Raw genomic sequence first — 16,917 nt, forward strand, 5'->3', positions numbered from 1 at the left:
AGTAAGGGAAAAGTAGCCAAATCAAAGATTCACCCTGAACAAATGCTAGGTTGAGGGCTTTGTGTCACAATGCAGAGTCAAAGCTGAGAAGGAAAAGTGAGGGCTCAGAGCCCCTCTTTGGTTTTCTAGTGATTGCACTAATGGGAAAAGAGTAGGTGGTCCTAGAGGCAGCATGTTCAGACACCTGTAGGGGGCACTCGCGGTGACGAGGAGGTGGAAAGTAGAGGTTGGCTGGTTGGGGCTAAAAGGGAAGGAAGTTAGTGACTGACTGGATGCAGTTGTCCAGTTGTATTGCTTCCACAGCCGAGTGACTGTCGCAGACTTGGAGGTAAGCATGTGACACTCACAATGATCCAATAAAGGTTTTTTAAAAAAAGAAGACATTATAAAAGGTCACCAAAATCAGCTGGCTTTTTCCCTTTATTTCTTGCTAACAATTAGATGAGGCAATGCTTGTTCTTGGAGCTGACAAGAATCATCAAAGATTTTTGTCAGTTGCCTAAATGAGCTCAGTCTGAGTCTCAGTCCCACTTCTGATTTTAATAAAGACTTGAAATGAGGGGCTTTTTCTTTCTTTCTAGTGGTTCTTTATTTATAATGAAGGCAGAAGCAATTGTTACAATGTAGAAGGGAGACACATCACACAAGTGTTATTTATACAAGTTTAGAACGAAAACTTGCACAGGAGAGATCAACTCTCAGTACAAACTAGCAACTAAAACCACAGTAATTTACCTTTAGAAAGGATTTCTTTATTTTCTGCTGTGACACTGCTTTTACAATATGCAAAAACACAAACAGAGCTACCCAAGGTGTTTTGTCACATTTCTTTCTACATTGGATTTGGCAACATTTTATATTAAATTTATTCAGATTATACTAACGTTTAAAAACTAAACGAGTGAGAAGCTGTACCCAGGTACAGTTACATCCATTTATTTCCAAGGTTTAAAATACTATTTTTATCTATTTGTAATTATCTTGTAATGACTTCTGCATTTGCAGAAACCATCTTGAGCATCATATGCACAATGCATCAGCTACTTTTAGACATCAAGATTGGTGGGCGACACCACAGGCACTACTGCTGCTTCCAGTCTGCAAGAGCTTGTTTTTCAAAGGGAAAAAAAAGCTTAGTTTCTACTTATCATGCCTTTGCTTTAAAGCCGTAACATAAAACGTCCTTGAGCAATCACAGCAGTGTTAAATGTTAATAGATAGAATGCTGACTGTACAGAACATTACTCACATCCAATGTGGTTATGTATTAAAGCATAAGATTATGTCACAAGATTATCACCAACAGAAATCTGTAGATTTGGGGACCCACCAAGCTCCTCCTGGAGAGGCCGAAGCACAGTGTGCAGTCAGCTGCCCCACTGATAAGGGACTGGCGCCTTTACATAGTTGTCTCCAAATGTGGTCCCTTCAAGGCTACAAATCTCTGTTGACCTTACAGGATGGGCATTATAACAGATTTAAGTTCCACTTAACAAACGTCAAAATCCATTCCAAAAAACAGCCTAGAATGGGAGAGGGGGATGGAAAAAAAGACAGTATAGTGGTCAGGTTCCCAGTGATAATAAATAAATCCTCCTCTTCAATGTTAAGTAGGAAGCCAATCGACTGCCATTGATGGAAGGAAGATAAGAAAAACAAGCCCCAGATTGGTAAACACATTGGCAAATTGCTAGACTCTTAAGCTGGTTACCCTTGTGAAATACACTCGGAGTTTCTTCAAAATAATCTGGGCTTCTCAAGCACCCAGCCTGCTGGGCACAGTTAAGTAAAAGGCATTTTTTCTAAGAAATCCCTGCTATTACTTTTTCAATGTTTTCACACTTTTATAAACTGCCTTACCCTTTTGAAAGATGCATTTGGACTCTATGGAAGTGAGTACATAGACAAGAAGCTAAGTGGGAAAGGATTCTCTGCGAACCCGTGATGGCGGCATGCGTGGGACTGGAGTGGGCGCTGTGTGCACTCAGAAGAATGGTGGGAGAAAGGAAGTCCTTAAACATCCTACAGAAACAAACACTGCAATCCAGTATGGCTTATTCGGATGCATTTACCATGAAGCTACTAGAAATTCAACCTACCAGGCTACTCTTAAATGTAACAGGATTGGCTATGTGGACAAGTGTGCCCCTCCCACAGCCCTCCCCCCAATCCCAGACCATCGCTTTGTATTGCTCCTCCGTATTGCTCCTCCGTGGTTAACTTCTCCTGCACTTCCCACCCGGAACATAGTACATTTCAATGAGGATTTTTATCCCTTACCCATTTTGTTTGTACATTAAAATAACTTGATTTGCTCCTAAACTAGACTACTACAGTGCATCTACAAAAGCTTGCAGGGAGGAAAAAAAAAAGTAGTATAATTATCCTTTTCTGAAATTAACTACTTTGTGGTTTCCCTTCCCCACCTCCCTCCCCACCATATGCATTTAAAATTTTACAAAGACTTATAAAAAAGTTAAATGGAATTTGGCACCTTCAGAAAAAAATCAAAAGGGAAAACTAAGATTCAAATGTGCAGGAAAAAAAAACAATATTTACAAATCAAAGATCAAGATTATGTCAGTTACATGTGTTACTTTTCATTCTTATCTAAAGATGTTGAGTACTTTTCAAAAGAGCTGTATTCTGAGTTGCCTACAAAATTTTCGTTGTTGTTATTTGATTATACGTTGGAATGGATGGAGACAAATTAGATTTTATCAAAGAGTTTGTTCCCCCAGGGCAGTATTTCCTGGGAGCCCAGGAGAGTCTAGGAGAGGCGCGGGGCTGAGCGGTCATTGGTTGTGGTCTTCTTCAGTTTCACGCCCCTTCGGATGGCGTTCAGCATGTCTTCTCCTTGGGGAGCATCTCTTGCACTCAGGTCTGCAGGGTCACTCTCTGGACTCTGGCCTGGGGAGACAGTGGTACTCGGGGGTTCCCTCTCCTGATCTTCAGCTTCGCTTTCTGGAATCGCCTGTCTGTGCTCCTCCAGGATACTGGGCTTCGGGCCTGGAAGTGGAGGGTTGATGGAGGCTTGCCCACTCCACATGGAAGAGGGAATGGTGGCAGCACCCGGGGAGCCCTCACCCACAGATGGAGACTCGGGGCTGTGCTCACCCCGCTCCTCTGGCCCATCTGGTGTGGTTGGCAGTACCCCAGGCAGGTCTGGGACAGTGGGGGTTTTGACGGGGATCACTGGTGTTTTGATGGGGATGGGACCGGCTCCGATGGTCCCCCGGCGGACGGAAGGCTTGGTGGAAGGGGTCCGTCGAATGGTTGCCACACCGGGGGTGACCATGGCAGGTCCCAGGGTGGTGGGAAGGCCTGCTGTGGAGGCTGGGCGCTTGGCTTGGAACATCCGGCGGTACGACTGGCTGATGTCACTGTTTCTTGGAATGGTAGAGGATTTGTCAAAGTCCTGCTGCTCCGCCTCCTGGTCACCACTTACAGAGAAGTAATCGTAATCTGAAACTGATTGTAAGCATTTGATTAGACGGATCCAAGGGGGCAGCGCTGCTAATTCTTCCATGCTAGGAAGACAAAAGGCACATGAGGCAAAGGGCACACATGATTTCATCCTGGTCCTCCAACACTAATGAAGTATTTCACCAAGAACTCCACAATGGGGCCCTCTGCTCTGTTCACGGGTACACCCGGGTGCCTCAAATGGCACAGACACTACAGCCATGAAGGAACCGTTTAGATGGAAAGAGGATGTGACACTGCCAGGTTGCAACAAACCACCTCCCAAGTCTTGGAGGAATGAAGGGAATGAAGAAGAAATCTGTCACATCCTCAGGTCAAACCTTCAATAGGCTAGAGTTGACCTGAACATCTCCCTTGATAGCTGGACAGGTTAGAAAAAGTAGGGAACTAGCTGCAAATTATACTCCTAGGTATATCGGTGTGTGTGTGCGCGTGCACACGTGTGTGTGTGTGTGTGTGTGTGTGTGTGTGTAGAGATTCAAGTTCAAGGCCAACGTCAGTCGTAAATGTTGGTGGATTCCATCTTGACTAATAGGCTGGATGCAGTACTGCATATATGCCATCAACAAATAGAATCACAATGAAGGCTGGCTCGGGCATAAAATGAAACCCCATCTTGAAAATAAGCAAACCCCCAAAAAGGGGCTAGGAGTGTGGCTCAAGTGATAGTGCCCAAGTAGCAGGCATAGGACCCTGAATTCAAACTCAAAAAAAAAAAAAGGATGTAGGCTGTGAAAACAAAATAGCAAAGTAAGTATAAAGTGCTTCTCACAAAATTAAAAAAAAAAAACAACTTATTGATGGCCTCTGTCTCTCAGTTCTGTTTCACACACCTGGATGGTGAGGAGGAGGAGGAAAGGAGTAAAATCCAGGTCCCTTCTCACAAGGCAGCTCCCTGAGCACCCAGTCACCTCCCCGACGCATTCCCAGACCACATGACAGCCCTGAAGCCAATCTGCTGGCTAGGGGCTGGGCTGTGCTCACAATGGCTGCTGGCTTTCTGCTGCCCACAGGGGGAAGGAATGGGGGCAGGGGGCTGCTTGTGATCCCGGCTGCAAGGCTGGGCAGCCCATACCTTGGGAGGGAATGGTGTCCTCAGAGCAGCACGGGGTGGTCGTCTGGGTGCTGTAGCCGCTGGAGCACTGCAAGGAGTCTCGGCTGCTCCTCTGAGTGTCCAGCTGCAGGCCACGTGACAGGGCCAGTGCCAGCTCCTCACATGCTTCCATCTCCTCACCAGGCTGCAGGGCGGAAGAGAGAGAGGGGACACAAGGCCGTGAACGCTCCTGTGATGGCCTCGGCTGTCCACGTACAGCCTTTGGTTGGTCTGCTGTCACTGTTGTTCTGTTCCTGTAAAAGCCACACGCCTATAGCCCTGGATTGCTACTGCATTGCTTCTAGAAAGCTCTGCATATCTGATTCCCACACAAAGCTTTTCCCTGGAGGAATTCTGAGTGGAGTGCAGCCCGGCTCCCCCAGCTGTAAGCCTGGGCTCCCAGTGGCTCGCCTGCAGCCCCCAGCCAGGCTATGTGGACCCAACAGATAACAAAGAACGAGAGTGTCACCCTAGTGGCTGCCGACACGGTCATGCTCCGTGGTCTCTGTGCCTCCTCGGCAGCTGCCGCTGGGCCTCCTGCAGTCAAGGGTCCTCCCCCGCTGGGGTCTGGCTCCCGCTTCTCTTTGCGCCGCTGGAGGGTGTTCACCATCGGCTGGTCATAGGGTCCTGGCTTAGCCCAGTCCTAAGTAGAACAGTGCGATCAGGAGCTGGGGCCCCATCCATTGTGAAGGGCGGAAGCTGCCCTCAATCAGCTGCCCACAGAAGGCGGCCGCTCCCTGGGGAAGCCCACAGCCCCTCCGCACACCCCCACCCCGCTCCGAAAGGCAGGAATGGAATGACCTCTGGGGGCCTTGGGTACCTCTCTTTTTCTCATCTCCCCCAAGATGAAAAACCCTCAACAATCAGGCAGGTAACGAGAGAGCTTAGTCCACAGCTGGGTAACAGGTGGCTAAGACAGCCGCTAAGGCAAAGCTGTCCCTTGGGGCCAGGCGTGGCCTTCTGTGTAGAAGGAACCATCTTAAGAGCAACCCCAATGACTGATGGCTGGACAGCTGCCAGGGGGCAGTAGAGCAATGCCAGCCACTCTCCCTGCAGCTGACTCCACCGCAGACAAAGTGAGCATCAGGAGGCAGACTAGAGGCCTGAGGCAAAGCTCCCAGTGCCCTGCCCAGACTCTGAAGCTATCTGAGGAATCAAAGCAGGCTCTAAATGCTGGGAACCTAGTGGCCCACTTTGCAAATCAGAGTTCCCTCAAATGAGACAGAAGAGCCCAAGGGGCATCCCCAGAACTTGTTATAGGAGAACACTTGCAAACTTGGTTTTGATAGCAAAGCCAACGTGTTTCAAAGTAAAATGATCAAAATGGAAGTCTTCATGTACTTTCAGGATACAACAGGACAATCCACTGACATATCGGGCTGTGGTTCTGTTACCCCAGCCCAGCATAAGACTCATTCCAGGCCAAGTCTGAGCTATGTGGCTGAGTACAACAGTTTAGGTGGTTAGATAAAACTAACCAGCCAGGAGGCCCAGAGGAGGAAACGCAGCAGGCTTCATCCAGTTCTCCCAGGAGGAGCCGGGCCCTTCACCTGGGAGCCCAGTCTCCCCGCAAGCAGGGGCACTGTCTGTCAGGCTCCAACTAGAGGAAAACCTCCTGATGTGGAACCCATCCAGTGAGAGCTAAAAGCTACTTTCTGGCTTCTTCAGTGGGAATTTACTGAGGGAGAGGAATTCTGGAGAAGAAGGTAGAGTGTGAAAAGAGGCGGAGGGAAGAGTCAAGGGTCAGCACAGTGGAACAGAAGAGGGTGAGCACAGAGGCAATGAGGGGCAAAGAAGGGGGAGGAGGAAGGGCTAGAGGGAGGGAGGAGAGACACAAACCTTCCAGCTAGGGATCTGAGATGACGGGAACATGCCGGGCCCAATGGTGTAATAATGAGCGTAGTAGTCTGGAAGGTGGAGAGAGGTGGCCCGAGGGAGCGGACGGGAGGCAGGCAGGCAATGGGGGAAGGGGCCCGCACCCACAGGCCCCACATGGGACTCACTTGATAAACTACAGTGAGAAAACCCATTAGACAACTGGAAACGAAAACAAACAAAAAAAAAGGGGAAGAAAAGGAAAAAAAATTAATACAACAGGATGAGTGTGGAGACATAAGATGGCATTGACATTTGGGGCAAGGGGGAAGGGAACCCCTGAATATTTACAAAGGAAACAAATGCTGGGGGCTCTGATCGGACACGATCCAGGATGCATGAGAAAAGAGCTAGAGTACAAAGAATGCACACAGACTTAGCACCAAGTAGAGATTCTGTCATTGTGGCCTAACTTTTTTTTGGTGGTCCTGGGGGCTTGAACTCAGGTTCTGGGCACTGTCCCTGAGCCTCTCTGTGCTCAAGGCTAGCACTCTACCCCTTGAGCCACAGCACCACTTCCAGCTTGTTCACTTATTCTGTGTATGTGGTACTGAGGAATCAAACCTAGGGCTCCACGCATACTAGGCAAGCACTCTACCACTAAGCCATCTACTCAACCCAGTGTCTTAAATTTTTGCAGCATTCTTGGTGGCTTTTTTTGGTCATTATTTCACAAAGCATAATTATAAAATGGTAGGAATTTGCTTGTCTCATTATGCAAATTTAAAAATTCAGAAGCTTCCTCAAATGAATGGGTACACCCAAAATCATTACACGGTTTAGAAGCAGATTCCAATCAAGGCTAAGGGTTGGTGGTTGCAAACTAAAAGGCAGAAAAGCACACAGCTTCTAACACAGATGAAATGTCACATTCAACAGTTTTGTGGGACACTTGGGAAAGGAAAGGGAGAATGGATCTGTTCTGGAAGAAGCTTTCACACCTCCATGTTTGCCGTACTCCTTCCTCTCCCTCAGTTTGAATACCCAGGCCATTGTTTACCAGCCAGAATCTCATTCAAGAAAAAGCCCTCACTCAGCCCATTTCCAACCTCTGTCCGTCTGAAGGGCCCCATATCTAGATGATGATTCTGAGTTTCCACAGAGCCCTGCGGATTGGTCACCTTCTCTGTGGACACCCAGGCGCCCATGGTGGAGCCTGAGCTGACAGAGGTGGGGGAGCTGCACTCGCTCACTGACTGGCAGGTTTCCGAGGCTTCGGAGGAGGCCGAGCTGGACGAGTTCTGCAGCAGGGGAGGGAGCACACAAGGGGACCAACAAACCAAACCACACACCACCAAAAATCATAATAAAATAAAATAAACAATGGGGAAGGGAAGGGCATGCATGGGGAAGGGGGCAGGGGAGACAGACATATACACAGAAGAAGGGAAGGATGAGAGAAGCAGAGGGTTAGGGTTATTTTGTCCCCAAAGTTGTATGCTCAGAGCTTCCAAGCCCTTGAAAAGCATGAACCCCACAAGCACTACACTGCTTGACTGTAGGTACCCAGGATATTGTGTGTGCCTGGCACAGAAGCATCTTCTCCAGGCCCTGGATCTTCCCACAATGCTGTCTGTTCATATGCTGCAAGCCTGGGCCCCAGGAAGGCTGGTCTGTCCTTGTCTTTTAAATATTCAGGTATTTTAGGAATTGCACAAGGTTTACTAAGATCAAGCATCTGCTACCTGCCTACCAAGTCTGCCTGGAGTTTTACACGCATGCAAAACTTTTAGCCTCTCCAGACTTAAAAGATATAGACATGTTGAGGTGCTATTGCTGGAGTGTTGTAGAAAACTGGGGCAGGAATCCTTGTGGTTAGTGCAGTGCTTCTGGTGGCCAGAAGAGGGCAGGGTGAAGCCTCTGGAGATGCCCAAGTAGGGAAATGCTGTGTTACTCCCTGCATACTGCCAGATACCACACCCTGGCCCTGTCAGTCTTCTGATGATAAGGGGGGCTGGTGGGTTTGGCTTGCTGGCATTCTGCTGCATTAGGAATTATGACACCTTGCCCTTCTAGTCCTGGACCTGGTATGTGCCACCGGGCTTAAGCACCAATGACTTCTGGTAATTTGGGTCCCCTAGTTACCACTTTGACTACCCAGTTACTTAGTTTCTGCTTGTCACTGAAAACTCTGGCTTCAACTCAGTCTGGTTTAATAAGCTGGGCCAAATGTGCCAAGACTTCTCTGTAAGTGTTCCCAGGTCAGCTGGAAAGGAGGGCCTTTTATAAGCCACATCGGAGACCGACCAAGGTTTATTAGCTCATCATCCGACACACCTGGAATGAAGCACTCAACACTGCAAAGAAAGGTTCTCGGCACATGGCTGTCCACACTGGTCCCTGAACTTGGTATCTAGTGAGCAACCTGGGATCTGAAGTTAGAGGATCTGGATTTCAATTTAATCTGCCACTTCCTGGTTTAAGGACCTTTGGTCTTCAAATTCTCATTTTTAATCTAGCATGGTGGCCAAGAGTATCACAATATGAAATGTTTCTGCATTCAGGAGGTGGCAGTAATCCGCTAGCTGATACTGATTTGTACAATTCCTCCAATTTCCCTTCTGTCTTATGATTATAAATAGCCATAATGTCTCTTTTGGTGGAGTAGGGGCAATATTAGGGTCTGAACTTAGGGACTCGTGCTTCTTATGCTAGAGCTCTACCAGTTGAGTCACATCTTGAGTGCTTTTGTTTTGACTCTGCTGCACTTTTGATCAGACCTGCCTCCTAATTATATTTACTGAATACCTGGGATTAGAAGCATGTTTCACAACACATAGCCTGTAATTTCTTTAATATATATAATTTTTAATTAAATTCAGCAGCATTCCTGAGCTTATTAAAACTACCCTAGCCTGGGAATCACTTGGAGTTAGAACATTTGTCTAGAACATGAGAAGTCCTATGTTCCATCTCGAACACCAACACAAATAAAACCCAAACTTCCCTAGAGATGCTAGACAAGCAGACATAAGCTATCACAGGTCAGAAAACCCTTCTGTTTCCCCCAACATTAATGCAGGGAATGGAGATGGAGGGTCAAAGCGCTTTTCTTCTTCAGAAAGGGTTATCAGTGTTCTCTATTGTTAATTTTCAGTCCGTTGAAAACAAAGACACAATTAGAGCAGCCTTTGAACAACTGCAAGTCCAGCTCTCCCTATCCTGGCTTGCGAGCCAGGAAGATAGATTAGTGAAACACATAACAAGAGACAGGGCCAAGCCAAAGAACCCCCCACAGGGGCAAGCACATCAGCCTAGAGCTGCAGTGTCTGGCTCTGAGCACTTCTGTGGGAAGCTGAGTCTCTAAGGAAGAGAGGCCATGGTCCCCCAGATGGCTGTGCAGTGCTAAGGAGATCTAAGCTGGGGTCACAGTGTTAGGTGACCAGCAGGGGGCACCAGGGAGCACACTAGTTGATGGCACTATCCAGGTTTCAGAACTCTGTGCTCTTTCCCAAGTGTTAACTCAGGGATGATGAAAAAAATCAGCTGGAAGGACACATGCTAGTACTTGTGAAGATCATCTGATGCTCTGCCCAGCCTTTGCTGCCTGCAGTAACTGCAGGACTGCACTGGGCTAGAAATGTCTACGCCAATTGTGGATGGGGAAAGGATGTATCTCCCCTTCTCCCCAGGATCCAGTGCCAGCAGTGGCGTCTGCAGGGGCTCATTCAGCACTCATGGGCAGAGGTTGGGAAAAGATCTGTGAGTTGGGCTTCAGAGACAGGGTCTCAGCCATTCAAGGAGAACCTGAGTGTCCAGCGGCAGGCATCCTCCTGTACCCATCCTGCTAAGCACAGCATCCTGCCAGATGGCCTTACAGGGATGCTAGAGAGGCCAGCTTTCCTCCCCTTGCAGAGCCCCTTTAAAGAGGTGTCCTAAGAGCACAGGGGTCTGCCATACCCAGGTCCTCCTTTGACTGCAGCCACTGAGGGAAGCCAGGGCACCCTTACCTGGTTGGCGGCCTCAGGTGGCATAGGGGAGGGCGACTTAGACTGGAAGGCGTCCTGGGATATGAATCCTGAGTCATGCGAAGAGACACTGGACAGCCGCACAGGCGCCTGCTGGGCCAGGTTGGAGCTGCGGTAGCGGTAATGTGAGCTGGGGGAATGTGAGTGGGAGCTGCTGGATCGGGAGTCGCTGCTGTTGACACTGTTCAGGCTGCTGTAGGGGACAAGCAGAGGGGACGGGAGGGGAGGGAAGGCCAAGAGAAGGTGGTGGTGGGAAGGAAGAAGGGACCATCAGGAAGAAGCAGAGTAAGAAAAGCATATCACATCCTATCATCAGCTCTTTGACCTGGAGAAGCCACACAAACAATAGACTACCTTTTCAAAACACCAAATCCTTACCAAGTTCAACAAATGACATTTTCAGGTAAGCCACAGGCAACCAGGTCTTGGAATGTTGAAAGTGACAGTCTCAGGATGGAAGCTGATGACTGAAGAAGTCACTGGTACCCACCCCTGCCATGTGGCCCACTAGAAAGCTGGGAGGCAGAGGCAGGGCTCACTGCATCTCATCTACCTTCAGAAATCCTCACCCTGGAGCAACACCTACTGAGATGCCAGCCCGTGCCCTCAGAGGACCAGATGAACATGACCAACCAGTACTCCTGGACTCCCTGAGGAGTTCTAGACTAGCTTGGGTAAGGCCCCGGTAAGGAACATCAGCCAATCAACTTGCTTGCTGCTTTCAGGTGCTTTGCCACTTTACCACCAAAGGTGAGGTTTAGTTATGGTTTTACCCTGATCCTGGTGTATACTCGGTTATAATACTGGTGAATCCAGCCTAACAGCACCACCGTAAGTGGAAGACAGCCTACAGTAACAAAATGCAATCAATAGTAAGTCCTTTGCCTCTGAGGTAAAATGGTAAACAAGTGTCTCACTTCCTGGGGGACAAGTGGGTGTTCTGCTGGCATTCCTCTGTTGGCATTCCACTTGCAGTTGTCAGAAGCATGCTCTGCATTCTGCATAATGACTTAAGTGATAAAAACCAGGTCTGTGGAAGCAGGAATTGGAGGTACCTAGTTTAGGTTCTTGGTCCTGCATGAGACCCTATTTTGCAGCTAATGAAGTCCTGGAGTCCTGGGCAGCTGGCCTAAGCCAGAACAACTTGGAAGGATGCTCACACACACTGGGGGAGTGTGGAGGGAACCAGCGCTATGATTTTTGGGGGTCAGCTCAAGTACTACCACTAAGACTATGAGGAAGGAAAAATACAAGGCGATGTGTTTTATATTCATGAGACATGCTTTTCTTGGCTGCTAAGGAAGTAATCTCAGAATGAATCTCTGCCTCTGTCTGTCTTCAGAAACACACAGAGCCCATGAGCCATGAGAAGAATCCAACTGACATCTTTTCAGCCACCCAGCTCCTTCCTGCCAGTGCTGATACACACAGGAAGCAAGCTTTCATTTGGCTTTCAAAAGTCAAGAGAGATATGAAAAGCAGGTGTCATACAACAGAAAAGATAACTGAAGTATGACAATGTTTCCATTGTGTCAATTCTCAAGAAGAGAATATACTTCCCCAATCAGCAAGCCAAGAACAACTGCCTAATAAAACCACTAGATAATAATGGTCTTGCAGGTGGCAGGCCGATTCTAAACGGACTCCGTGTTCACAGGTAATAGGACTAGTTAGCAGAAATAGATGGGACTTTCAAAAACTTTTCATTTAGTTTACAAAACTTTGAGATAACACCGAGAGAAAGGGGAGCATAAAAGCAGTATTATTTCATTTGCTCAGACAAGAGTAAGATCCACATATGGAAGAATCAACCGTGGGGTAGGGGTGTAACTCTGTTGAAGAGTTCTTGTCTAATATGTACAGGTCTAGGGTATGTTCCTAGCAACACACACGCACGCACGCACGCACGCACGCACGCACGCACAAGCACACGTACCTGCACCCTCTATATAAAGGGAAAAAAAAAATCAACTATGGTCTACCTTCTTTAATTCTTATGATTTTTTTAAAACTGCTAAGTAGGAAAGCCAAAGGTAGTGTTACAAGACTGAAAAATTCCTGTAACATACACCCAAGAGCGATGGAGACCTGGTCCAGACCCTGAAGAATTGAGACCCAAATCGGCTGCTCCCCTGGCCACTTCCTGTTTGTAACAAGTCCCTCTCAGAGATAAAGGCAGATTTCATTGCTCAAATTTACAATACAGGAAAACATCCTGGCCGCAACAGTCAGAGCAGACGCTGGCCTCACTTACCTGCAGACGCTTGACTTTCTGGACATGGTAGTGCTGGGAGAAGAGGGTGGAGTCTGATAGGACCAACTGTAATCAGAGCCTTTCAAGTCCAGAATCACCTGAGGGGACAAAGCCAGCTGGGGATGCAATCTCAACACCCACCTCCACATCCAAAAGCTGCCCCCATGGGTAAACATTAGAAGAAAATGCCTCTTCTTTTAAATTGAGGAACCCACACTAACCAATCCGGCAATGTCACAATCCTTTCTGTGAGACCAGCAAAACTGCAATTAATAAAGGGAAGGGAGGGAAAAGAAAGCCCATGAAATATCCGGGAGAGATGGAGGGGATGGAGAGAAGAGGAAGGAGGGAGGGAAAGAGAAAGAATATGAATATATTTTCTGTGTGCTGGTATTGGTGCTTAAACTCAGGGCCTCATGTTCTTCTTTGGATTTTCTGCTCAAGGCTGGAGCTCTGCCATTTGAGCCACACCTCACTTCTATTGGAGAATGAATTACAATGACCAAGTAACAATTTACAGGAGCTGTTTATATAACCCAAGTCTAGGAGTTGCAGGATTTTTACCTGGTAATAACATAAAGGCAGTTTATGGACTTGATAAACTTGCACTTGAAAACACTTGATGTTCAGTGGTTACTTCTGACCTATTTGGCCAGGGCTAGAAACCAGAAAACCTCACTTTTTTTCCCCTCACAAACTGTTTCTGCATCTGTACCCTGAGCTGGACAAAGGACCTCTTGAGTGTAAGGTGTAAGGTACGCCACTCTTTCACAGAAGAAGTGTCTACTGAGTGAATGCACACTCTGGTCTACAAGAAGCAATTTCATAGAATATACCACTTCAAAATTTACCTTCTAAGCTGACAGTTTAAAGAGAAAAAAGAATTTTATATGAAAGACTGAAGCCAGCAAGTGATTAATCAATGGTTTGTTTCTCCAATATGCTTCCTACCTGACACAGAACTAATGTCATGTGCACCCAATAAGTAAGTAAATAAATACATCTTAACAAAGATGAGCCAAGGTAATGCAGGTCGAAATGGAGAGCTCAGAATAGGGCCTGATACACAACCCCAGTGTTGTGTAGTGACTGTTTAGGATGATTACCATATATTGTAACGCCAAGGTCACCTTGAATAGATAGGAGTTAAGACATGACAGGTGCTACAGAGAACACTGAGAGCCTTGACTTTCATCTCTTTGGTTTGGTCCGCAGTGCTCGCTCCACAGCTCTTACCTGTTCACTGGAAGACGGCAGTTTGTGAGGGTCCATGGTCAGGCTCTTTAGATCTTCCGATATGGTCTGCAGGTGGGTGATTTCCCCTAGCATTGAGATTTCTTCTTCCTACAGGAATGCAATTGATGACATCGTTGTTATGAGGGATACTTACTTCCTAGTCAAGTTCCAGCGGGGCTCTGGTAACTGCACAACACTTCCAACCTTTAGAAGTAGAAATGGGGGAGGGGGGAATCTGCTGAAAGGTCCACTGAAATACAAAGGAAAAAGAAGCTGGGCGCTGTGGCTCACACCTGTAATCCTCACTACTCACGAGGCTGAAATCTGAGGGTCGTCTTCCAAAGCTATCCTAGACAGAAAAGCCTGCAACACTCATTAACCCCAAGAACCAGCAAAAAGCCAGAAGTGGAGGTACAGTTTAAGTGATAGCATACCAGTTTTGTTTTGATTTGTTTTGCTGGGCCCGGGTCTTGAACTCTGGGCCTGGACAATGTCCCTTAGCTTCTTTTGCTCAAGGCCAGTACACTACCACTTTGAGCCACAGAGCCACTTTTGCTTTTTCTGTAATTTAGTTGGAGATGAGAGTCTCACAGACTTTCCTGCCCCAGATGGCTTCAAATGGTGATCCTCAGATCTCAGCCTCCTGAGTAGCTAGGATTACAGGTGTGAGCCATGAGCACCCAGCTAGAATGTCAGCTTGGAGTGAAAAAAGCTAAAGGAAAGCACTTAGGCCCCTAAATACCCAGGGACAAACAAAACAAAACCCAGTCGTTATCACAGAGCGATGTGAGGGGGAAGGAGCCTGAGTCCTCACTGAAGTGTCAGACTTGCCAGTGAGCTGGGATCAGGCCGCCCTCCACCCGTGCATTCTCACCGCTTCACTTTCCACAGGCTGAGGCATCAATGCCTAACAGGATCTGCGGATATTTGGATCTAAATCTTTGAGACAACACATGGGCATCCAGAAGTTAACTGTGCCCCCCTATGGTGTTTTGGTTTTACTTCGCCCCATCATCTTAACAGCAAGAAAGTTGGGAATGGGAACATTTTTTGGGGTCACCTTCCCAAAGTGCCTGGCTGGAACTGTGGCCAGGGAAGAATAGTCCAGGAAAAGGTTTTATAGTCAGGGGCCAGGGACAGTTCGCATGTAGAGATTTTGCTAGGGCTGAGGAATGTAGGCCAGCAACTCTATAAATGTTCCAAAATGCCAGTTACACAAGTTTTCCACTGCAGCATGTGTACAATCTACCTAAAAACTAAATCTGATATAACTATTTAAAGATAATTTTTAAAACTAGAAGTTTAAAAACAAACTATATCTGATTTAACTCACTTCTAATTCTTTTACTTAGCCTAGATAGCTAAAAAAAATAAAAAAAATCATTTGGAGGGCTTGTTTAAAACACCAAGGGTGGCCACCCAACCTCAGAGTTGGAGATTCAGTGCGTCTGGGCTGAGTCTGAATTTTTTTCATTCCTAAGCGTGAGCCAGGAGACATGGCTGGCCCAGGGACCCCACTTTGAGAACAGCCCTGCTAGGTCTTCTTGATCGACTTGTTGATCCAAGTCAGTCGTGGTATCTGGGGTCAAGACCTGTGCACAGGGCTGCGCTCTAGAGCTGCACTTCCAGAGCAAGCACCGCTCTACAGATGCCAATGCGCCATCCCCAGCCTGGCCACGGTTTCTGGAGCTCTCCACCAGCTTACTATCACTGGCCGCAGCATGGAGATGAAGGTGCAGAACCGGCTTCGCTCTTCAATCAACGCCTTGCGGACGGCCTGCTTTTCTGTCTCTTCCAGCAGGAGGTATTTATCGTTGACATCTTGGAGAGCACTGTCGAGCTGAGGCTGGATGTCCCCTCTCCCTGCAGATGACACAAAGCCACAGGGGGAATAAACACTCATCCTCCCTTAGGGTCCTTGCTGGATCATTTTCCAGAATTTTTAAAAGTTATTTAAACTCCTCCCCACCCCACAAAGATTCAACCTACTTATTTATTTCACTCGGATCAGAATACTGATCCAATTTCCGACATCTGAAAGGTACATTTTTCTAGTTTATTCATGACATGAGCAATCTCCTGCGGTCACTCTGTGACTAACTGCCCCTCGTGTAAGTCCACACAGCCTTCAGCTGCCCCAGCCCTGCTGTCTCCTTCACAACATCCCAAAGAGGCCAAGGATGGAGCAACAAGGTGGGAACCTGTGGATGTTTCAAAAAATGGACACAAGCTGGGGTCCACCTCAATCAAAGGGCCTTTGCTGGAGAAGTTTCTATTCCTGAAAACTAAGGCAAGGTGTCTGTTCTCTGGTTCTGTGGGCTCTGGAAACCCTCGAAAGTTCACTGAACTCAAGTGCTCTTCTTCCATAGAACAAGCTTATAGTCGGGTCTTTACTGGTGGCAAACCAAAGGTGGAGAGTACATCCAGTTTATTGCTTACTCATCTGGCTATCTACAGGCCCTATTTATACAAAGATAACCATTTCTAGAGCTTCAGACAGGACGTTAACCTTTGTAACAATGCGAGGACATGAACAGCAAGTTGCCTGAGCAAATAAAGTTTTATTAGAACACAGCCGTGTCCATTAATATACTATCTGAACATGACCATGGCAGAATAAAGTGTGGTGACTCAGACTGTGTGGACTTAAGACCAAGCCTATTTTTTCTGTTGCACTAGAAAATAAACATGGGTGAACAGGTCCTGTGTCTAAGGGAGCAGTTATAGCAAAGCTCATCTGTAGGGTGTAAGAGAGGGGTCTCTTCTTGAGCTTCTATGCTCAGCTCCCTAGGAAGGAAGTTAGAGAAAGTTTCTTTTTTTCATATTGATTATTTCTTTTAATTATTAATTTTCAAAATGGACCTGGATTTCCAGTGCCAACAAAGGGGAAAAAAAGCATTTGAAACCACAGATATGGCAGAACCTGAAGAAGAAAGTCCAACTATAAATAAGCTGGAAATAAATCACAAGAGAAATTCTTGCCCATTTCCTGGCCTCTGGCCTGA

General features: G+C 47.2%; 1 protein-coding gene across 6 annotated transcripts in view; it reads right to left on the minus strand.

Moving 5' to 3' along the window:
• Positions 1 to 450: 450 nt before the first annotated feature.
• Positions 451 to 16,917, minus strand: part of Mtss1 (MTSS I-BAR domain containing 1) — a 146,887-nt gene continuing 130,420 nt past the window's right edge. For 2 of the 6 annotated variants that reach the window (XM_090339356.1, XM_090339357.1), the window contains exons 8-16: positions 15,618 to 15,775; positions 13,913 to 14,020; positions 12,677 to 12,774; positions 10,405 to 10,615; positions 7,576 to 7,695; positions 6,419 to 6,616; positions 5,049 to 5,222; positions 4,562 to 4,724; positions 451 to 3,471 (exon numbers count right to left, since the gene is read on the minus strand). In XM_090339356.1, coding sequence (XP_090195482.1) covers positions 2,771 to 3,471; positions 4,562 to 4,724; positions 5,049 to 5,222; positions 6,419 to 6,616; positions 7,576 to 7,695; positions 10,405 to 10,615; positions 12,677 to 12,774; positions 13,913 to 14,020; positions 15,618 to 15,775 — 1,931 coding nt within the window. In that variant the 3' untranslated portion in view covers positions 451 to 2,770. The remainder of the gene's footprint in view (positions 3,472 to 4,561; positions 4,725 to 5,048; positions 5,223 to 6,418; positions 6,617 to 7,575; positions 7,696 to 10,404; positions 10,616 to 12,676; positions 12,775 to 13,912; positions 14,021 to 15,617; positions 15,776 to 16,917) is intronic. The other 4 variants (XM_090339358.1, XM_090339359.1, XM_090339361.1 and 1 more) reach the window with 4 other exon arrangements.

The sequence above is a fragment of the Megascapheus bottae genome, chromosome 9, assembly GCF_031878675.1.
Source record: "Megascapheus bottae isolate mThoBot1 chromosome 9, mThoBot2.hap1, whole genome shotgun sequence".
Taxonomy (NCBI): domain Eukaryota; kingdom Metazoa; phylum Chordata; class Mammalia; order Rodentia; family Geomyidae; genus Megascapheus; species Megascapheus bottae.